A 24,152-nucleotide genomic window follows, 5' to 3' on the forward strand; every position below is an offset into this window, starting at 1 on the left:
TAATGCCACACTAAACATGTATCCTGTTAACTCATTCTGTGAAACTGAAGTAGCTTTTAAAGTACATACATTGCACAAGAGCTGTGGATATTTACTTCGACAGTATGCTGCCACATTCTATATATCCAATTGGGGGGTGGGGGCTTGGGGAGCAGGGAGAGTTAAAGAAACTCATCCAAGCATGTAGCCTACTAAAACATTCCAAATACTCATGGCAGCATTTCATAGAATCATAGAATGGTTACAGCACGGAAGAAGGCCATTTGGCCAGTTGAATCCGTGCTGGCTCTCTGCAAGAGCACTTCAGCTTGTCCCACTCCACCTGCCCTTTCCCCGTAGCCCTGCAAATGTTTTTCTTTCAGGTACTTATCCAACTCCCTTTTGAAAGCCGTGAATGAGTCTGCCTCCACCACCCTTTCAGGCAGTGCATTCCAGATCCTAAACACTCGCTGAGTAAATTTTTTTTTTCTTATGTCGCCTTTGGTTCTTCTGCCAATCACCTTAAATCTGTGTCCTCTGGTTCTCGACTCTTCTGCCAATGGGAACAGTTTCTCTCTATCTACTCTGTCCAGACCCCTCATGATTTTGGACAACTCTATCAAATATCCTCTCAATCTTCTCTGCTCTAAGGAGAATAACCCCAGCTTCTCCAGTCTATCCACGTAACTGAAGTCCCTCATCCCTGGAATGATTCTCGTAAATCCTTTTTGCACTCTCTCTAAGGCCTTCACACCCTTCCTAAAGTGCAGTGCCCAGAATTGGACACAGTACTCCAGTTGAGGCCGAACCAGTGTTTTTTACAGGTTCATCATGATTTCAACGCTTTTGTACTCTATACCTCTATTCATGAAGCCCAGGATCCCGTAAGATTTTTTAACTGCTTTCTGCACCTGTCCTGCCACCCTCAATGATTTGTGCTCATATACCCCCAGGTCTCTCTGTTCATGCACCCACTTTAGGATTGTACCCTTTAGTTTATATTTCCTCTCCTCATTCTTTCTACCAAAATGTATCACCTCACACTTTTCTGCATTAAATTTCATCTGCCATGCATCAGCCCATTCCACCAGCCTGTCTATGTCCTCTTGAAGTCTATCAGTATCCTCCTCACTGTTCACTATACTTACAAGTTTTGTGTCATTTGTAATTAGTGTGGGATTCGAGGGGTGGCAGGCTCAGCCCTCTTAATGTTGTGGGTTTGAAGCTGGTCACTAAACTGCAAACCTCTTTTCACTACACTTTCTTGGCAGACTTCTATCTGTAGTTAAATTTTCTTTTATTCGTTCCGGGATGTGGGAGTCGTTGGCAAGGCCAGCATTTATTGCCCATCCCTACTTGCCCTCGAGAAGATGGTGGTGAGCTGCCTTCTTGAATCGCTGCAGTCCGTGTGGTGAAGGAACTCCCACAGTGCTGTTAGAGAGGGAGTTCCAGGATTTAGCCCCAGCGACGATGACGGAACGCTGATATATTTCTAAGTCAGGATAACTTGGGAGGGGAACTTGCAGGTAATGGTGTTCCCACGTACCTGCTGCCCTTGTCCTTCTAGGTGGTAGAGATCACGGGTTTGGGAGGTGCTGCCGAAGAAGCCTTGGCGAGTTGTTGCAGTGCATCTTGTAGATGGTGCACAGTGCAGCCATCGAGGGAGTGAATGCTGAAGGTGGTGGATGGGGTGACAATCAAGCGGACTGCTTTGTCCTGGATGGTGTCGAGCTTCGAGTGTTGTTGGAGCTGCATCAATCCAGGCAGGTGGAGAGTATTCCATCACACTCCTGACTTGTGCCTTGTAAATGATGGAAAGGCTTTGGGGAGTCAATAGGTGAGACACTCGCTGCAGAATACCCAGCCTCTGACCCGCTCTTGTTGCCACAGGTCAGAGGCTGGGTATTCTGCGGTGAGTGTCTCACCTCCTGACTCCCCAAAGCCTTTCCATCATCTACAAGGCACAAGTAAGGAGTGTGATTGAATACTCTCCACTTGCCTGCATGAGTGCAGCTCCAACAACACTCAAGAAGCTCGACAACATCCAGGACAAAGTAGCCCGCTTGATTGGCACCCCATCGACCACCTTAAACATTCACTCCCTCCACCACCGGCGTACCGTGGCTGCAGTGTGCACCATCTACAAGATGCACTGCAACAACTCGCCAAGGCTTCTTCGACAGCACGTCCCAAACCCGTGATCTCTACCACCTAGAAGGACAAGGGCAGCAGGTGCATGGAAACACCACCACCTGCAAGTTCCCCTCCAAGTCACACACCATCCTGACTTAGAAGTATATCACCGTTACTTCATTGTCGCTGAGTCAAAATCCTGGAACTCCCTCAACAGCAGTGTGGGAGTACCTTCACCACGCGGACTGCAGTGGTTCAAGGTGGCGGCTCACTACCACCTTCTCAAGGGCAACTAGGGAATGGGCAATAAATGCTGGCCTTGCCAGCAATGCCCACATCCCATAAAAAACAAATTAAAAAAATATCAGAGTGTTACAGTGAGGGGTGTGGGATGTATCAGAGTGTTACATGAAAGTGTGGGGTATATCAGAGTGTTCCAGTGAGGTGTATGGTGTTAGAAACTAGGGGTGCCTAAAAATGTATATGGCTTTTAAATTAGAATTTGACACAGTCTTTTTAATCAGTTAGATTAGGTGAAACATAAATATTCCACACGGGGGCCCATAGGATGGTCCTGCCAGGCTAGTTATCTGTTGCTTGTAAGTTAGGGTTTTGACTTTGTTAATGTATCTTTAATTTGGCCAGTAAAGGCCCAACCTATGTTTCTTCAATTATTACTAATAACCATATTATAATCGCCACAGATTTGTTAAATGAAGGCGAGATAGCCCAAGCAGCTGCAAGTTGCTATGTATTTTTGAAAGGGAAAAAAAGTATAAAGCAACAGCTATTGAACACTGAAAGCAGCGCGAAACCATAATTCATGGGAATGTAAAAGTTCTGACAGAAAAGATCACAGCAGAGAGAGGGAGTGTATCATAGACCTTACTTGTGAAGGTCAGAATGGGGAGATGGCGACTGGTTAATGTGCGACAACTTTGACTGGGGCCTTGTACTTGCTGGGTTAAGGGGGAGAGAGTAAAAAGATAAGATGGATTCCAATGGAGGAACCTTCAAAATATAAAAAAGCAAGGATGAAGTAATGAGACCTTCTTTTGGGGAGGGCTTTCTTCCAAACATCAAGACAAAGAACTTAAGCTGTCATTGGTTGATGAAGTTTTGGAGGAATCTCTACAGGTTAAATGGTCTTGTCAATAACTTGGCCTCAGGCCCACCCCTAAAAAGAGAATAAAAAGTGACACCCCAAGGGCTTGCACACAGACGGCGGAAGGGAGAGCCGAACAGCTAGTCGAAGGCTCTTTTAAGAGTGATCCCATGCTCACCATCGAAGGCCTGAGAGAGAGAGAGAGGAGAGAGGCCAGAGAACTGTTTACGCATGCCAGCTATCTGTCCGATCGGGTCCGATATCAGCTGCTTGTCACGGTCGTATGTTTTTGCTGTATTACTAGTGTGCTATATTCCGTCCTAAACTCTGATTAAACACAATATACCCACCATATTGGTTTGCACTTGATCCTGTTTACCAGAGATACGTGAATCTCTACAATGGAGTATATCAGATAGTGTTGCACTGAGGGGTGTGGGGTATATATCAGAGTGTTACAGTGAGGTGTGATGTATCCTTGGGTATGTCCTGTCCCACTGGCATGTCAGACCCACCAGAGGTGGCGGCACAGTGCTATACGGGAGGGAGTGGCCCTGGGAGTCCTCAACATTGACTCTGGACTCCATGAAGTCTCATGGCTTCAGGTCAAGCATGGGCAAGGAAATCTCCTGCTGATTACCACCTACCGCCCTGCCTCAGTACTCCTCCATGTTGAACACCATTTGGAAGAAGCACTGAGGGTAGCAAGGGCACAGAATGTACTCTGGGTGAGGACTTCAATGTTGCCTTGATGTCAAGGGCAGTCACTCTCACCTCACCTCTGGAATTCAGCTTCTTTGTCCCACACACTAACACCCTGATATACCCCACGCCCCTCATTGTAACAATCTGATATACACCACATCCCTCACAGTAACACTATGATATGCCCCACACCTCTCACTGTAACCCGCTGATGAAGCCCACACACACCCGTAACATTCTGATATACCCCACACTGTAACACTATCTGATATACCCCACACCCCTCACTGTAACACTCTGATATTCCCCACACCCCTCAATGTTTCCATTTGTAGGGAAGAGCATAACTAGAGGCAATCAATATAAGATAGTCACCAAGAAATCCAATAGGGAATTCAGAAGAAACTTCTTTACATAAAGAGTGATGAGAATGTTGAAGTGGCTACCACAGGGAGTGGTTGAAGTGAAAAATATAGATGTATTTAAGGGGAGGCTTGGCAAGCATATGAGGGAGAAGGGAATAGAGGGTTATGCTGATAGATTTAGATGAGGAAAGACGGGAGGAGGCTCGAGTGGAGCATAAACGCTGGCATAGACTGGTTGGGCCGAATGGCCTGCGTTTGTGCTGTAAATTCTATGTAATCCTGTGTAAAAGGATGGTGATGGAGGAGTCTGGGACATTGGCTGAAAGGTATGATTCTGTGACTATGACTATGTCAGGCTGTTGCTTGAATAGTCTGTGTGACAGCTCTCCCAATTTTGGCACAAGTCCCCAGATGTTAGTGAGGAGGACTTTGCAGGGTCAACTGGGCTGGGTGGGCCATTGTCGTGTCCGAAGCCGGCGCCTAGGTCGATGCCGGGTGGTCCGTCCGGTTTTATTTTTATTATTGTTGTTTCTTGTAGCGGTTTGTTGCAACTGAGTGGCTTGCTCGGTCATGTCAGAGGGCCGTTAGGAATCTGTGGGTCTGGAGTCACATATAGGCCAGACCACGTGAGGATGGCAGATTTCCTTCCCTAAAGGACATCAGTGAACCAGATGGGTTTTTACGACAATCTGATAGTTTCATGGTCACCATTACTGACACCAGCTTTTTATTCCAGATTTATTTAATTAACTGCAACACAGGACTACATGCATGCTAAATAGCGAAAGCAGCATGCTGTAGACAGAGCTAAGCAATTCCACAACCAACGGATCAGATCAAAGCTCTGCAATCCTGGGATTTGAACTCACATCTCCGGATCATTAGTCCAGGCCTCTGGATTACTAGTCCAGTAACATAACCACTATGCTACCGTTCCCGAGATGATACTATATGCTCCCTCAACTTTACTTTCAACTGAAAAAGCACGAAGGATCAATATAATTTGAGTGTTATAATTATATAATGTAAATTCCTCTTCCACTATATTGTTAAACTACAACTACAGCTTACAATAACAAAGAAATGCATAAACATTCCTGTTCTTGAAAGCTTCTCTCCTTGCTGCTGCAAGAACATTGTCCCTTCTTTTGTGATCAGTGATCTTCCTATGCTATTATGATATGTTCTTACAGAATCAGACATTATAGCACAAGGGAGGCCATCCGACTGATTGGTCCTTGTTTCTTGCTACTGTAAACAGCACTAGAGTAGTCTGTCCAAAACTGCAACTTAGTGATTTACAAAATTCTTCATCAATTGCTTTGTTAGCAAAACTCTGCTTTCCAAAGGATGCCTTTGCTTTTCTCAAAAAAATAAAACGAATGGCCCGGATTTTGAGGTCAGCGGCGAAGGAACTGTTCACTACACTGACAGCTTCCCACAGACTTTTTGTGGGCTTTTAAACGAAGACTTGCTGTCATCGGGCGTCTGATCCAGCGTGGCACCCTCTACAGGGGATCTGTGGCATTTGTGAGCAGGAAAGCATAGGCGAGGCTCTTCAATCAATCAGACTGAAGAATTCTCACTGAAACGCGGAGTCTAAACCAGGAAGTATAAATTAGATTTAAATCATGTACAGAAAGTGAAGTAAATATTGGGGAAGAAAGATGGGTTTGAGAGCGAGAGAGAGAGAGGTAAAAGAGACAGAATAAGTAAATCACCAATACTAATTAAATTCTGAAGGAATGAGGCTCCACGCATGTAAAATTAAATTTTCAGGCCAGAGAGCTTGTTTGGCAGCAAGTATGACTGATCACGCAATTAAAAATTCATTTACACCTGAATGCACCAGCCCTAACTTTTTCTGCCATGTTTAGTGGGTAACTAGTGGAAGTTGCTGTCCGATTTACTCCATAACGGTGAGCACGGTTAGCCCCGCCATTATTCTCAATGCAAAATCCAGGCAGTTATCTTCATTGCTCTTATAGCAGATAATTACCAAACATTACAACTCACTCTGATGACTATACTTATTAACTCTACTGAAACCTTTGTAGACTCTTAGGGCTGGATTTTGCCAGCCCTGGAGAGGTGGGTTTGGAGGCGGGACTGCCGGGAAAATGGCAGAATTTGGGGGCGGGTGCCCAACCCGCCCCCATGCCATCTTGCCAGGAGGTGGGTAGCTGACCCGCACCGGGTCCCACCTCCTCGAGGCGGGAAGGGGATTAATGCCAATTAACTGCCTGTTAACAGGTAGTTAACGGGCAGTTTTTTTGCTAATCCCTATTTTGAGCCCTGAAGTGTGGGCTTCCCGACGGCTCCGAACCTCGCCAGGGTCAGCGAGGCGGGCCGTCAGTCTGCAGGGGTTGGAGGGGCTGAGATGTCCAGTGTGCAGGTGAGTAATGGGTGCATGTGTGCAGAGGTAAGTGTGTGAGGTGTGTGTAAAGTGTTTTAATAAGTTATACTTACCTTTACTTCTTCCTGCAGGCTTCCTCCCTTCAGGTCTTGGGAGTCCCTCAACTCACTGGCACAGAAAGCAGAATGGCCGCTGAACTGTCAAAAGCTGCAGCCTTCTGCTTTCTGGTCAGGAAGGCTTTCTAATTGAGTCTTGAGTAAAGACACAACTTAGAAGACAGATTGTCAGTGTTTGACAGCTTCACAGAGCAGTCAATCGATGACATTTCATCTGTCAAAAGCCCTTGACAGATGAAACTGCACTCGCTGACGTCACCTGTAACTGGCTTTCCCTTAATTGGCCTGCTAAGCCCACCGGGCGGGCTTAACAAGGTCAAGCAAGGGAAAATAGCGTGGGTTGGCCACAAGTCGATGGAGGCAGGACTAAAACCCAACAAGTGGGAGTCCCGCCTGCAAAAGCTCCCCATTGACAAAGTCCAGCCCTTAGTCTACTTTACACAGTGCTTTCCTTTGAGTGATGAGCTCCCTGTTCTAGAAACATAGAAGATAGGAGCAGGAGTAGGCCATTCGGCCCTTCGAGCCTGCTCCGCCATTCAACGAGATCATGGCCGATCATCCAAACCCTAGCACCTGGTCCCTACACTGACAGCCATCCCACCCAAGCCCTATCCCCGTAACCCCACGTATTTAATCCCCCCTAACACTAAGGGTCAATTTTTTTTATCATGGTCAATCAACCTAACCCGCACATCTTTGGACTGTGGGAGGAAACCGGAGCACCCGGAGAAAACCCACGCAAACACGGGGAGAATGTGCAAACTCCACACAGACAGTCACCCGAGGCCGGGTTTGAACCCGGGTCCCTGGCGCTGTGAGGCAACAGTGCTAACCACTATGCCACCGTGCTGCTACAACTTACAATGAACCTGCTTCATTAGAAGAACCTGAAGCAATGAAAGTATATTTTAGTGCAATAGGCTACCATGGTTCACGAGTGTTGATAATTTTGTTGATCAAATGACACCCAGAAACCAGTGTGCAGGAAACAACCATCTATTGTGTATGAAGGTTCCCAGTTTATGACAAGTGAAACAGAATATATGTCTGATCCCAATAGATTCTTGTCTGCTATCCAACTTGGTAATAAATATCAATTTTTATTTTATAAAGTGACAAGTGTTTGCAAAATGACAAAAGCTGTACTTTAATTCACGAAAGATTTGCCTGAAAAATGATTTTACTGTAACAACAACTTTAAATTTAACATAGTAAAACACCCCAAGGCATTTCACAGGAGTATTATAAGACAAAATATTTGACACCGAGCCATATAAGGAGAAATTAGGGCAGAGGACCAAAAGCGTCTTAAAAGGAGGAAAGGGAGGTAGCGAGGTGGAGAGGTTTAGGGAGGGAATTCCAGAGCTTAGGGCATAGGCAGCAGAAGGCACGGCCACCGATGGTGAGCGATTATAATCAGGGATGCTCAAGAAGGCAGAATTAGAGGAACGCAGATATCTCGGGGGGGGGTGGCGGGGGAGGGTTTTGGGGCTGGAGGAGATTACAGAGATAGGGAGGGGTGAGGCCACGGAGGGATTTGAAAACAAGGATGAGAATTTTGAAATCTAGGCGTTGCTTAACCAGGAACCAATGAAGGTCAGCGAGCACAGGGCTGACAGGGGAACGGGACTTGGTGCGAGTTAGGACACGGGCAGCTGAGTTTTGGAGACCTCAAGTTTATGTAGGGTAGAACGTGGGAGGCCAGCCAGGAGTGCATTGGAATAGTCAACTCTAGAGGTACTGTAATAAAGGCATGGATGAAGGTTTCAGCAGCGGATGAGCCGAGGCAAGGGCGGAGACGGGCGATGTTACGGAGGTGGAAGTAGGTAGTCTTAGTTATGCCACGGATACGTGGTTGGAAGTTCATTTCAGGATCAAATATGACACCAAGGTTGTGAACAGTGTGATTCAGCCTCAGACAGATGTTAGGGAGAGGGATGGAGTCAGTGGCTAGGGAATGGAGTTTGTGGCAGGGACGAAAAACAATGGCTTCATGTCATGTTACTATCTTATTCTTAATGTTTAGAGTTAGTTATAAATGTATTAATACTGAAAAACACCACAGCTTGTCATCACACATAAAAACAACATTGTGGATAATAATCAAATTTGAACTCAAAACCGTATCTGTCACTATGTTCACTACCGTCAGCCTTGGCTCAGTGGGTAGCACTCTTGCCTCGGAGTCAGAAGGCTGTGTGTTCAAGTCCCACTCCAGAGATGAGCACAAAACTCTTGGCTGACACTCCAGTGCAGTACTCAGGGAGTGCTAAACCGAAGCCCCGTCTGCTCTCTCAAGGGAATATAAAAGATCCCATGGCACTATTTCGAAGAGTAGGGGAGTTATCTCCGGTGTCCTGGCCAATAATTATACCCCAAAATCAACATCACTAAAACAGATTATCTGCTCATTATCACCTTGCTGTGTGCAAATTAGCTGCCGTGTTTCCTACATTACAACAGTGATTACACTTCGAAAGTACTTCATTGGCTGTAAAGCAATTTGGGACATTGAGGTTGTGAAAGGCACAATATAAATGCAAGTCTTCCTTTCTTTTTTCTTCTTATATTATTAGATGTTACACAAACTTTTGTAACAAACCCTACCCATGAGACAAAAATTCTTGTGGTTTTTCTTAGTGTACAATTATTTTAAAGTATTTCTTATAAAAATTGTAAATTATCACTGCAGCCAATTGCAGCTTTTTCAACATTTGTTACTTCAAAAGAAAATATGCTTATGATATGCCTCAGCTAGAGTGCAAGTCAGATTGATGAAATTTTACAGATTTCATCCACACAGTTACAAAACTGGATTCAGGGGGCTTTGGAACTGAGCGAGTGAGGTGGATTTTCACTTCCAGCATTTTGGTTTGAATCCAGACACGATCACATGAGCGTCTCTCCTGCTGGCTGAAAGGTTCCAACACAAAATTAATTTGCATAGTCACAACCCAGGTCCACAGCATTAAAGTTCCTACAATTGAACAAAAACCAAGACAACTCACTCAGAGGTTATAAGGATGACTGGTGTGAAAAAGCAAAAAAATCACAATGGGGTACTTTGCTAAGGCTGTCGTAAAGGCACATTGTCAATATAGAGTACTCTGTTTTACTCTGCATCTAATCCATCCTGTACTTAACCTAGGAGTGCTTGACGTCGATACTGGATGCGAAAATGGAAAGATGTCCCTCTCCACAGGATTGGCATAAAAGAACAGCAAAATAGATAACTAAGAAAACAGGAAAAAGTATAGGAAAGGGGAAATAAGAAGAAAAAGAGGAACATAGAGAACAATAGAAAACCGACATAAAAACAGAAAATTCTGGAAATACTCAGCAGGTCAGGCAGCATCTGTAGAGAGAGAAACAGAGTTAACGTTTCAGGTCAATGACCCTTCGTCAGAACTGGAAAAAGTTGGAGATGGAACAGGTTTAAGCAAGTGTAGGGACAGGGAGCGGGGGGAGGGGAGGAAAGAACAAAAGGGGAAGGTCTGTGATGGATGGCAGGAGAGATTAAGAGACAAAAGGGATGATGGTGCAAGGCAAAAGGAGATGGTAATGGGACAAGTTAAGAAACAAAAGATGACTCTAGATGAAGTGTAAATGGCAATGGCAGAATGATAGACAGCTGCCATGTGAGAGAGAGAAAAAAAGATAGGGGCACAGGTTATGGACTGAAATTGTTGAACTCGATGTTGAGTCCAGAAGGCTGTAAAGTGCCGAAGATGAGGTGCTGTTCCTCGAGCCTACGTTGAACTTCATTGGAACAGTGTAAGAGGCCGAGGACGGAGAGGTCAAAGTGGGAGTGGAGCGGAGAATTAAAGTGACAGCAATATCCGGATTTCCACGTTTCACTGCGCATGTGTGGTCACCAGAAGTTGCTGTCCGATTTAATCCATAATAAAGGTGAGTGCTGATAGCCTCACCATTATTCTTACCGCAAAATTCGAGCTATTCTCTCTTTTACTCCACAATTTTTATTTTTTTATTTCTTCATGGAATGTGCGTGATACTGACAAGGTCACATTTATTAGCTGTCCTTAGATGCCTTGAGAAGGTGGGAGTAGGCCTTCTCCTTGAACCACTGCATTGGTGATGATGTTACCACACTGGTGGCAGGTAGGGAATCCCAGAATTTTGACACAGAAACAATGAAGGAATAATGATATATGTCCAGGTGACAATAGTGTGTGAGCACTTAGAAGGTGATGATACTCCCATGATGTTGCTTCTCATTTTTCTTGATGATAGCTCCCAACCCCGCAAATTCTGTCAAAGTAAGCTTACTAAGTTGTTGCAGTACTTCCTATAGATACTGCAGCTACATTGCACAGTGGAGGGGGTGGATAACAAGTCCAGTGGCAAAGGGGCCAATCAATTGTACTGCGTTGTCCTGGATGATGTCAAGTTGCTTCGCTGTTACTGCGGCTGCACCTAACCAGGCAAGTGGTGAATATTCCATCACTCTCCTGACTTCAGTTTTGTAGATGGTGGCAAGGCATTCAGGGGTCAGGAGGTGAGTCACTCATTGCAGAGTACCCAATCTCTGGCCTGCTCTTGTAGTAATGGTGGTGATATAACTGGTCCAGTTATACTTTTGGTAAATGACGATCCTACTAAGATGTTGATGGCGGAGGATAGGGCACTGGTGCTACTGTTGAAGCTCAGGGAAATTGTTTGTGCTTTTTCTTGTTGTAGATAGTTATTATTTGGCATCTGATTGACCTCAGTTTTTCTAGGGCTCCTTGGTGCCATACTCAATCAAATGTTGCCTTGATGTCAGGGACATTGGTTTAGGTGCCACTTGATGGCACCTACCATTTAATGATGATTGGGAGAAAATATGATAGTAGTTAGCCAGGTTAGAGTTATGGACAGGACATACCTGGGCAAGTTTCATTTTTGTCAGACACTGCACTGAAACAGACTGGGCCAGATTTTCAGCGTGCCGTGAGGTGGGCTTTCAGGCGTGCGGGGGACAAAAATCCCGAATTCGGGGGTCCCGACACCATCCCGCCCAAAACCCGCCTCCACGTAAGTTTCAAGGGAGGCGGGTACCGCACTGGGACCCGCCGACCCGAGGCGGGAAGGGATTAGTGCCAATTAACTGCCTGTTAACAGGTATTTAACAGGCAGTTTTTAGCCTAATCCCTATTTTGAGGGGTGTCGTATGGGATTCCAGACGGCTCCAAACCACGCCAGGTTAGAGCAGGCGGGCCGTCAGGTTGAAGGACTTGGAGGGGTCGCGATGTCGGTGTTCAGGTGAGTGATGGGTGCATGAGTGCAAAGGTAAGTGTGTTTGGTGTGTCTAAAGTGTGTAAAGAACTTTTACTTACCTGTACTTACCTTAACAGCCTTTCTTCCTCTAGGTGTCGGGAGTCCATCACTCAGCCGGAACTGAAAGTGACAGCCTTCAGCTTTTTGTGCCGGCGAGAGTTCTAACTGAGTCTGCGTGGAAGGATTCAGGTTAGAAGTCAGACTGTCAGTGTTTGACAGCTTCAAACAGCTGTGAAACACTGATATTTCATCTGTCAAAAACTCTTGACAGATGAAATTTCAGTCTGTGACGTCACCTGTTGCTGGGTGGCCCTTAATTGGCCTGGTGAGCCCGCTGGGCAGGCTCAACAAGGTCAATCAAGGGAAAATCGCGTCGATTGGCTGGGCGTTGATGGAGGCGGGACTAAAACCCGAAAGTTGTAGTCCCACCTCCTTCCCGACAGCTTAATGAAAATCCAGCTCACTATGTCTGTTCTAGTGCCATTCAAGCTAGGACTTTTGGGTGAAGCTGATCCAAATCTACAAGAATTTCACAAACAATCTCCTTCATATAGTACATGAGGTGTAGAGTGCAAGGAGTTTTCACTGGCTTGTGGAACCATATTCAGATATATTAGGAACAAGATCTATTTCCTTATTTAATACTCCTTTCACTGAACATGTCCCAACTTCAGCTGGGAGGATGAACAGTCTTTACCAAGGTTTCTGTCAGAACTGCTCAGAGGCATGTGAACATGACCCCAAAATGATTATTGCTGTGATTTTACTCCCTCTCATGTCAAAATCTCTTCAAAATAGTATGGCCAAGATCAGAAACACAAAACTGCATTCCACCATTCTGTGGCACCACACTCAAGTTCCTATATATGGTGTACCACGAGACTTATTTCTCCCATTAATTCTTGTTGTATTCGAGTACAGGAGCAAGGATGTCTTGCTGCAGTTGTACAGGGCCTTGGTGAGAGACCACACCTTGAGTATTGTGTGCAGTTTTGGTCGCCTTATCTGAGGAAGGATGTTCTTGCCATGGAGGGAGTGCAGCGAAGATTCACCAGACTGATACCTGGGATGGCAGGAATGACGTATGAGGAGAGATTGGGTCGATTGTGCTTATATTCGCTGGAGTTTAGAAGAATGAGAGGGGATCTCATTGAAACTTATAAAATTCTAACAGGACTAGACAGACTAGATGCAGGAAGGATGTTCCCGATGGCAGGGGAGTCCAGAACCAGGGGTCACAGTCTAAAGGTAAGGGGTAAGCCATTTAGGACAGAGATGAGGAGGAATTTCTTCACCCAGAGAGTGGTGAACCTGTGGAATTCTCTACCACAGAAGGCAGTTGAGGCCAATTCATTAAATATATTCAAGAAGGAGTTAGATATATTTCTTAAGGCTAAAGGGATCAAGGGATATGGGGAGAAAGCAGGGACAGGGTACTGAATTTTGATGATCAGCCATGATCTCATTAAATGGCAGAACAGGCTCGAGGGGCTGAATGGCCTACTCCTGCTCCAATCTTCTATGTTTCTATGTTGTTATCAATGTACAATATGAAAGTTCAGAATCCTGGCCAATGACTGAAAATTTAATGAAACTAAATGGTAAGCCAACAAGTTATGTATGTAGACATTACAAACCATAATTTGTCAAGTTTAGCTTCTAAAGGATAGCAATATCACTGGAATGAGCAAGCTGTGTTTTGTAAGTGGCAACAGATATGCAAGTCTTGAATACTTAATTTGTTTTCTTCACTACCTCTGTTTTACAGTCATCTTTATCTTACCTTTAATAGCTGAAATTTTGTTGCTCACGAGTGGATGTGATGCGATTCGTGCAACTGCTCGTTCAGCTACTGTGGAGGCAGGCTGTCAAGTTTAAACAACAAAGAAAATTATTAATAAGTTGGTGAGCAATCATTTAAAGGTATTAATCGCTACAGCACAAACAGGTAACTGGCCCCTTCATAACAATTAGTATTATGAACTAATTACTGCACTGACCCCTTCATAACAACCCCGGCTTCCATGTATAATGGAGAAACCGCATAAAGAAAACCTTTGCTACAACCAGTTATTGCCTGAGATGCAGGTCCATCTACAAGAGTTGACTGGAAACACAGGAATAGATCCTTCTGAAATCTTCCAGAAGTCCCCAAAGCAATGCTTCAAGCAGTACCTTTGTACAGCCCTGCCATTAAGATTTCAGTAAAGTGGATATGTGAAATTTTCATGCCATATCCACTTTAATTGTTACCAAATTTAAAGCCCATGGGATTAAAGGGACAGTGGCAGCCATTGAAATTTGGGTTGTTTCTTGGGAGTGTATTGTGAACTGTATAACACTAGGGCAATAGTACTGCTGGTAACAGCCTTCACTCGTGATAGAAGCAATTTGCAGAGAATTAAAAGTATCATACTACATTTAAGTGTACTGTTTTAAGTGCAATTTTTCCTAAAGTGCACTGGTATCAATATTATTATTAAACAAATAACTCTAGTGGCCACACTTCTTGACAACCATCTGGCTTAATTTATCTGGTCAGCTAAGTAAATTGTAAACTTTAGTTGTTGAATATTTTTAAAATTACAAGAGTTACTGTATTCGCTAGATTGAGGGGGCTGTTTGCATTCATTTCACTGAGAACAATGGGACCGTGAATATGAAGTGTCTACAAAATAATGTTCCAGGAATATATGGGGCATTGATAAAAATGTCAGCCATGGCTCAGTGGTAGCACTCTTGCCTCTGCGACAGAAGGTTGTAGGTTTAAGTCCCACTCCAGAAACTTGAGCACAAAATATAGGTCAACACTCTAGTGCAGTATTGAGGGAGTGCTGCATTGTTGGAAGTGCCGTCTTTCGGATGAGATGTTAAACCGAGTCCCTGCCTGCTCTCTCAGGGGAACATAAAAGATCCTATGGCACTATTTTGAAGAAGAGCAGGGGAGTTCTCCCCAGTGTCTTAGACGATATTTATCCCTCAACTAACTTCACTAAAAACAGTTAATATCCACTGTTGTTTGGGAACTTGCTGTGCGCAAATTGGCTGCTGTATTTCCTACATAACAGCAGCGCTTACACTTAAAGTATTTCATTGGCTGTAAAGCAATTTGGGACATCCTGAGGTCGTGAAAAGCGCTATATAAATGCCAGTCTTTATATATATTTTTAATAATAGACTTGTTACCAAATTTAAAGCCCATGGTATTAAAGGGACAGTGGCAGCATGGATAAAAAATGGTCACAGAGACAGAAAGCAGAGAGTAGTGGTGAATGGATGTTTTTCAGACCGGAGGAAGTAGAAAGTAGTGTCCCCCAGGGGTCGGTATTGGCATCATTGCTCCTTTTGATATATAAGTTGACTCTTAACTGTCCTCTGAAATGGCCTAGCAAGCCACTCAGTTAAAACAAACCTCGACAAGAAATAATAATAGAAATAAAACTGGATGGATCACCCGGCATCGACCTCGGCACCGGCTTCGGACACGACAATGGCACTCCCAGCTAAGTCAACCCTGCAAAGTCCTCCTCACCAACATCTGGGGACTTGTGCCAAAATTGGGAGAGCTGTCCCACAGACTAGTCAAGCAACAGCCTGACATAGTCATACTCACAGAGCCAGACCTTTCAGCCAATGTCCTAGACTCCTCCATCATCATCCCTGGGTATGTCCTGTCCCACTGGCAGGACTGATCCACCAGAGGTGGCGGCACAGTGGTATACAGTAGGGAGGGAGTGGCCCTGAGCATCCTCAACATTGACTCTGGCACCCATGAAGGCTCATGGCATCAGGTGAAACATGGGCAAGGAAACCTCCTGCTGATTATCACCTACTGCCCTCCTTCAGCTGATGAATCAGTACTCCCCATGTTGAACACCACTTGGAAGAAGCACTGAGGGTAGCAAGGGTGCAGAATGTATTCTGGGTGGGGGACTTCAATGTCCACCACCAAGAGTGGCTCGGTAGTACCACTACTGACCAAGCTGGCCGAGTCCTGAAGGATATAGCTGCCAGACTGGGCCTGCAGCAGGTGGTGAGAGAACCCACACGAGGGAAAAATCTACTTGACCTCGTCCTCACCAATCTACCTGTCGCAGGAGTATCTGTCCGTGACAGTATTGGTAGCAGTGACCACTGCACAGTCCTTGTGGAGACCTGTCTTCACACTGAGGACACCCTCCATCGTGTTGTGTTGTCTAGCAGCTCAAAACTAGACATCCATGGAGGTGCTGTGGGCCATTAGCAGCAGCAGAATTGCATTCCACCACAATCTGTAACCTCATGGCCCAGCATATTCCTCACTCTACCATTACCATCAAGCCCAGGGGACCAACCCTGGTTCAATGAGGATTGCAGAAGAGCATGCCAGGAGCAGCACCAGGCGTACCTAAAAATGAGGTACCAACCTGGGGAAGCTGCAACATAGGACTACATGCATGCTAAACAACGGAAGCAGCCTGCTATAAACAGAGCTAAGCGATCCCACAATCAACGGATCAGATCAAAGCTCTGCAATCCTGCCACATACAGTCGTGAATGGTGGTGGACAATTAAACAGCTGACGGGAGGAGGAGAATCCATGAACAAAAATGTGCGGGTTAGGTTGATTGGCCATGATAAAAATTGACCCTTAGTGTTAGGGGGGATTAAATACACGGGGTTACGGGGATAGGGCTTGGGTGGGATGGCTGTCGGTGTAGGGACCGGGTGCTAGGGTTTGGATGATCAGCCATGATCTCGTTGAATGGCGGAGCAGGCTCGAAGGGCCGAATGGCCTACTCCTGCTCCTATCTTCTATGTTTCTATGTTTCTAATACAGCTACAACACTGGCATCTACCCAACAATGTGGAAAACTGCCCAGGTATGTCCTGTCCACAAAAAGCAGGACAAATCCAATCTGGCCAATTGCCGCCCCATCAGTCTACTCTCAATCATCAGCAAAGTGATGGAAGGTGTTGTCGGTAGTGCTAGCAAGTGGTACTTACTCACCAATATCCTGCTCACCGATGCTCAGTTTGGGTTCCACCAGGACCACTCGGCTCCAGACCTCATTACAGCCTTGGTCCAAACATGGACAAAAGAGCTGAATTCCAGAGGTGAGGTGAGAGTGACTGCCCTTGACATCAAGGCAGCATTTGACCGAGTGTGGCACCAAGGAACCCTAGTAAAATTGAAGTCAATTGGAATCAGGGGAAAAAGTCTCCACTGGCTGGAGTCATACCTAGCACAAAGGAAGATGGTTGTGGTTGTTGGAGGTCAATCATCACAGCCCCAGGACATCGCTGCAGGAGTTCCTCAGGGCAGGGCCCGAGGCCCAACCATCTTCAGCTGCTTCATCAATGACCTTCCCACCATCATAAGGTCAGAAGTGGGGATATTTGCTGATGATTGCACACTGTTCAGTTCCATTTACAACTCCTCAGATAATGAAGCCGTCTATGCCCTCATGCAGCAAGACCTGGATGACATTCAGGCTTGGGCTGTTAAGTGGCAAGTAACATTCACGCCACACAATTACCAGGCAATGACTATCTCCAACAGGAGAGCATCTAACCACCACCCCATGACATTCAACTGCATTACCATCGCCGAATCCCACAACATCAGCATCCTAGGAGTCACCATTGACCAGAAACCTAACTGGACCAGCCACATAAATACTGTGGCTACAAGAGCAGTTTAGAGGCTGGGTGTTGTGCGGCGAGTGTCTCACCTCCTGACTCCCCAAAGCCTTTCCACAATCTACAAGGCACTCGTCAGGAAAGTGATGGAATACTCTCCACTTGCCTGGATGAGTGCAGCTCAAATAACGCTGAAGAAGCTCGACACCATCCAGGACAAAGCAGCCCATTAGATTGGCACCCAATCCACCAACTTAGGCATTCAATCCCTCCACCATCGGCGTACCTTGGCTGCAGTGTGCACCATCTGCAACATGCACTGCAGAAACTCACCAAGGCGTCTTCAGCAGCACCTCCCAAACCCGCAATCTCTACCACCTAGAAGGACAAGGGCAGCAGGTGCATGGGAACACCATTACCTGCAAGTTCCCCGTCATCCCGACTTGGAAATATATCGCCGTTGCTTGCTCCAGCGGCCGGAGGAGCAGGGGAAGGGCTGGAGTGCAGCAGCAAAGATCGGCAGCTGGAGCAAGCGATCAGGGGCCGGAGGAGAGGGGGTAGCGGGAGGCAGACGAGATCAGAGGGCCAGGTGCATGGGGCTGGGTTTGGGGGGGGGGGGGGGGGGTGGGGAGAGAAATGGCTTCGTGGGGGGAATCGGAGGCTACGTAGGAGGGTCTCCGATCACAGGGGCGGGGGCAGCGGGGTGGATCAAGTAGGGATGCTGGATCGAGGAGGTAAGTGTAAAGGGACTTACCTCCTGGATCCAGCAGTTCACGCCTTACTTTAGCTGGCAAGTTCCCCGAGGCCTGCAAAACCTGACCAGCTACAGTTAAATTCAAAATGGAGGTTAAATCAGAGGCTTCCAGCCTCATTATAATATTTAAAGAGACGACCCGCCTCCTGGGAGCAGGTTGGTTGCCCGCCGCCGTTAAAAGCGGAAGTGGGTAGGTTGGTGGCGGGTTCTGGTCGGGATTCAGATTTTTAACACTTCAACTTCCCACATGACCGCAACCCACCTGTTTTTTTAGGTTAAAATTCCCCGATAGCTCTTTCAAAGAGCCAGAATAGGCATGAAGGGCCAAATGGTCTCCTCCTGTGTTGTACGATTCTATGAATACATGTGCGTTTTATCAGCCCAATCAAAGAACAGTTATCACAAAAGGAATTTAATCGGTAATAGTTTGACAAATGGTACATTGAACAAGCATGGTGCATTTATGAACTGTCCTGTAAAGCACATCTAAACAATCACAGTTTTCTATTTGTATGTAACAGGTGCAAGAAACTCAGTGATATAATAGCATTGGACGCTATTCACAGAATTCACAATTTACTATACAGGAAGCTTTTTCTGGAATAGCTTTTGGAGAGGATATTCCTGGTATTGTGTACTATAAAAAGGAATTCATATTCCTACATCTCTCCTGGCATTCCAGCATTCTATCCTGGCTATTGTGATTTTTTGATCAAAGGGAAAAGAGAAAACAAAATCACAAAGTACAAAGTACAATCTTACATTTTAATCAGCTGCAGGAAGGGGAACAACTATCTCTGAAATGATCTAGCTAGAGGTTTCTAACCAAGAGAGTTAAAATAACACTAGGAGTTTGGAACAGACTTCTAGAATAAGAGGGAGGACAAAATACTTTAAGATGAAAGAAGGATATGTAAAAATAGGAAGGCTAGCTATATTAATGGGCAAATGTAAATTGGGTTGTCCAAGTGGCCTAGAATTTGAATTGGTAATTCTAATGCATGACTGTTTCATGGTCCAGTGTGCCAGTGAAGTGCCAAGAGAAAACTCAGCTCAAGTTGGTGATCCTGATCGCATATAAAAAATGGAAATCATAGCATCGTTGGATGATTTAGGATTCAACACTTCCTAGGACTAACATCCAGGTATAGAATTATTAGAAGACTATCCACAAAGGTATGAGGGACGAGCTTAAACAGATTCACCGGGGGTGGCCAATTATTTAGTAACATCCCAACAGAGGACAAGTGGAATACCTTCAAAGACAACCTGAGGAAAATGACAAACAAATGTATACGTAAGATTACCAGGTGTAGACTCAACTTGGATGACCCTAAGAAATGAAAAAAAAGAGAATCACAAAGCTTGCAGCAAGAGGGGGAAGAGGATGCATTGTGAAGATTCAGAAGCATGAAGGGCTAACAATCATCATGAGATAGTAAGTGAATATTGAAGAAAGATGGCACAATTAATCCAGCAACTACAGCAATGTCAGTCTACCATCAATGGCCAACATTTGCGATCGGAGGCTTCCTGCGGGCGGACGCCTCCGACCTACAAAAATTCCATGAATGTACCTGGTGGCCCGGAAGATATGGAGTCTTGCGATCCTGGGCCTCTCCGGGTCTGCGCGGGCAGCGGTCCCTGTATCCCAGGGACACAGGTGGTTCATAGACGCCCCTGGGATCACGTGGGCCGGCCCAACCAATAAAAGAAGGGAATCCCCATTCATGCTTTTACCAGGCATAAAAATTTGACAGGCATTCAGCGGTCGGAAGTTGTGCAAATAGCGCAACTCTCCACCTGCAGAGGCCCATCTCCCGGGGATGCGGAGGATCTGTCTCATTTTTCTCTCTCTCTTAATCCAATCTTTCTTTCTACTCTAACTTATAATTCCTTCTGAGTTATTGCGCTGTTATTTTCACAATCCATCAATCTGATTGGTTAAGGAGATACACTCAGGTCTCAGATGCCCGGTTTCCCTCGCTGTGACGTTATCAGCTCGTACTTTCAGCAACTTGCTATGCAAAATTTTTTGAAAACCCAAATGTGCAAAGGCCAGTCTAATTCATGGCAGACACCGTTAGGTGCCCTGGCAAATTATGGCCCAATATGTTTACAGCAGTACACTGCCAGTCAAACCTGAACAATTTAAAGAAAAAAATAACTTGTATTTATTAAGCATCTTTCACATGCGCAGGATGTCCCAATGCACTTTACAACCAATTAATTAATTTTGAAATGTAGTCACTGTTATGCAAGTACTAATTTGCATATTGTTAAATCCGTGAATCTTAAGGTATGGTGTTCTTCAATAAATAGACGGAGACTGCAGATTAGCAATCAACAGGTGTTTACTGGATGAGGGTAGTCTAAAAACTAAAGTACAGATCCCTACACAGGGTTTATATACAGGTGTGGTCACTGCTGGTACTACAGTATACAGGAGCTGTAAAAGTAGCTCTTTCTTAAAAGGTACATACACTACAATTCCTCCCCTTTTAGATTAACAGTACCATAACAATCAAATAACAGTTAACACTTTTAACATGCACATTTAACTGAAATAGTCCATTTATAGATTCAGTCTTTGGGGCGGCTTCCTGATCCTTTCTGGATAGCGTCTTTCTGGAGTGTCTTCTTCTTGGTGCGGAGGCGAATCTGGCCCCCTGTCGTCGGTTAGTTCATCAGTTTCGATGCTACTGTTTCTGGGGTAGATGCTACCGGTATGTCGGGTTCATCACCAGGTACGCGAGTCATGGGGTTGACTCGTTCCTGTGGCGCTAGGATCTGGTCGACATGGCGTCTCACAATGTTCTCCCCAACATCCACTGTGTACATTAGTGGCCCCTGCCGTGTGCATATCGTTCCGGGTTGCCATTTCTCTGTTCGGTAGTCGCGGGCCAAGACTGGTTGTCCTACATTGAAGCTCTTTGTCGGCTTCTCATTGATGTGTTGGAATTGCTTATTCTCAACATTTCTTCGCACATTTGGTCTGAGCAAATCCAGACAAGATCTCAACCTTCGGTTAAAGAACATCATGGCCGGGGTCTGGTTGGTAACTGCATGTGTCGCATTTCTGTAGGCTAACAGGAAATTGTCCACCTTATGCTGCAGTGGAATGTCGTCATCGCACATGGCCCTTACTGCCTTTTTATAGGTTTGTACGAACCTCTCAGCCAATCCATTTGTGGCTGGATGATACGGGGTGGATGTGTAATGCCTTACCCCATTCCTTCTCATAAATTTCCGGAACTCTTCGGACACAAACTGTGGTCCGTTATCAGAGCAAATCTGCTCTGGCAAGCCGTTCCTAGCAAATATGGTCCGTAGGACTGCAATCGTTTTCTCCGTAGTGGTGGAGGACATTTTGATCACCTCAGGCCATTTCGAGTGCGCATCCACTGCTATTAAGAACATTGAGTCCATGAATAGACCAGCAAAATCAATATGCACCCGTTGCCATGGAGAGGAGGGCCACTCCCGTGGGTGTAGAGGGGCATGTGGTGGTGCATTTTGGACCTTCTGGCATCCTGAGCAGCTCTTTGTTAGGTCCTCGATTTGTTGATCGATCCCCAGCCACCACACATAAGCCCTAGCAAGGCTTTTCATTTTCACCCCTCCCAGATGGCCTTCGTGAAGCTCATTGAGCACTCGCTCCCTTAACTTGGGTGGAATTACCACTCGGGATCCACACATCACTGTCCCCTGGCATACTGACAGCTGTTCTCTTCTGGATGAGAATGCTGGCAACGGTGAGTCGCCATGTGTTGGCCATCCCTTCACCGTCAAATCATATACCCGAGACAGTGTCGGATCATTTCGGGTCTCCTTCTCTATATCCGCATTAGTTACTGGCAAGCGTTCAATTATTGACGAATAAAATATTTCGACAGGGTCCACTGCTGGTGCTTCCTCCACAGTAGGCAGTGGCAGGCGTGATAGCCCATCAGCGTTTCCATGCTGTTTCGTGCCTTTATATTCTATTTCATATTGATTCGCCCCTAGAAACAGGAACCATCTTTGTAACCGTTGTGCAGTCATCACCAGAACGCCCTTCTTTGGATTAAAGATGGAGACAAGTGGTTGGTGGTCAGTCAGCAAGGTGAACTTCTGCCCGTGCAGATAATGGTTGAACTTTTTTACTCCCCAAACTAGGCAGAGGGCCTCCCTGTCAATCTGGGCGTAGTTGCGCTCGGCTGAGGTTAGTGACCGAGACGCAAAGGCCTCTCCAACCCGTCTGGAAATTTGTGCGACAGCACCGCTCCAATACCATAGGGTGATGCATCACACGCCAACCGAATTGGTAGTGCTGGGTTGAAATGAGCCAACACCTCTTTTGATGTGATCAATTCTTTGCACTTCTGGAAAGCTCGTTTACATTCGTCATTCCACTTCCATGGTACCCCCGTTTGCAGTAGGGTGTTCAGTGGGTGTAATACTGTAGACAAATTTGGTAAGAACTTATGGTAGTAGTTCACCAGCCCGAGGAACGACCTCAGTTGTGACACATTTTCCGGTGCTGGAGCCTTGACTACTGCCTCAATCTTTTCAGGGGACTTATATAACCCCTCTTCATCAATAACGTGGCCACAATACGAGATCTGCTTCTGGAAAAACTCGCATTTGTGGAGATTAGCTCGTAGCCCATATTCCTTCAATCTAGTGAGCACCTGCTCCAGGTTGGCGAGGTGATCACTGTCATTTTCGCCCGTGACCAGGATGTCGTCCAAATAACACTGGGTCCCTGGAATCCCTTGCAGGACTTGATCCATTGCCCTTTGCCAAATAGCCGGAGCTGATGCTACCCCGAACACCAGCCGGTTGTATTGGTAGAGACATTTGTGAGTGTTGATCGTGAAGTATTGTTTCGAGGCTTCTTCTACCTCCATTTGCAGGTACGCCTGGGCCAGATCAATCTTAGTGAAGCGTTTGCCTCCAGATAGCGAGGCGAAAATATCTTCAATCCGCGGAAGCGGATATTGTACCGTATGAAGGACTGGGTTCACTGTCACCTTAAAGTCCCCACAGATGCGAACCTTCTTTGGTTCCCCAGGCGTATTACTCAATGACCTCTTCATTACAGGAACGATGGGTGTAGCCCACTCACTCCAGTCCACTTTGGACAGTACTCCTGAACGTTCCAAACCTTCCAGCTCTGCTTCGACGGCTGGGCGGATCGCATAAGGCACCGGTCTGGCCTTAAAAAACTTTGGGCTTGCATTTTCCTCTATTTTAATCGTCGCTGTTATGCCTTTTAGTGTTCCGAGTCCCTCCTGGAACACTTCTTGTGCGTCATTTAGCATTTTTGACAGTCATCCAGGTGTGACGTCGTCATCCTTTTTGGCCTCTACCGTCTGTGCCTGTATGGAATGCCGATCTAACTGTATCTTCCGGATCCATTCACGTCCGAGTAGTGGTGGCCCTCCATCTGGCAATACATATAGGTCCATTTTTGGTGTTTCCTGGCCGTTGCATATCACGTTCACCCTTATTTTTCCTTTGGGGTAGACTTTCTTCCACTGTCCTCCAGGAGCGAATCCCTGGGAGGAAATGCAGAGTTGCAGGTAGATTCGAATCGACCTCGTCACCACTGTTAAATCCGTGAATCTTAAGGTATGGTGTTCTTCAATAAATAGACGGAGACTGCAGATTAACAATCAACAGGTGTTTACTGGATGAGGGTAGTCTAAAAACTGAAGTACAGATCCCTACACAGGGTTTATATACAGGTGTG

The 24,152-nt window shown here is 45.8% G+C and overlaps 1 protein-coding gene across 4 annotated transcripts in view; it reads right to left on the reverse strand.

The window, feature by feature from the left end:
* The window catches only part of srfbp1 (serum response factor binding protein 1), a 277,765-nt gene that overhangs the window by 9,662 nt on the left and 243,951 nt on the right, over positions 1 to 24,152 (reverse strand). For all 4 annotated transcript variants that reach the window (XM_085986827.1, XM_085986819.1, XM_085986845.1 and 1 more), the window contains one exon: positions 13,823 to 13,904. In XM_085986827.1, coding sequence (XP_085842953.1) covers positions 13,823 to 13,904 — 82 coding nt within the window. The remainder of the gene's footprint in view (positions 1 to 13,822; positions 13,905 to 24,152) is intronic.

This window comes from Somniosus microcephalus, chromosome 1 (genome assembly GCF_052327205.1).
Source record: "Somniosus microcephalus isolate GS21.2 chromosome 1, FLI_Smic_1.0, whole genome shotgun sequence".
Classification (NCBI taxonomy): Eukaryota; Metazoa; Chordata; class Chondrichthyes; order Squaliformes; family Somniosidae; genus Somniosus; species Somniosus microcephalus.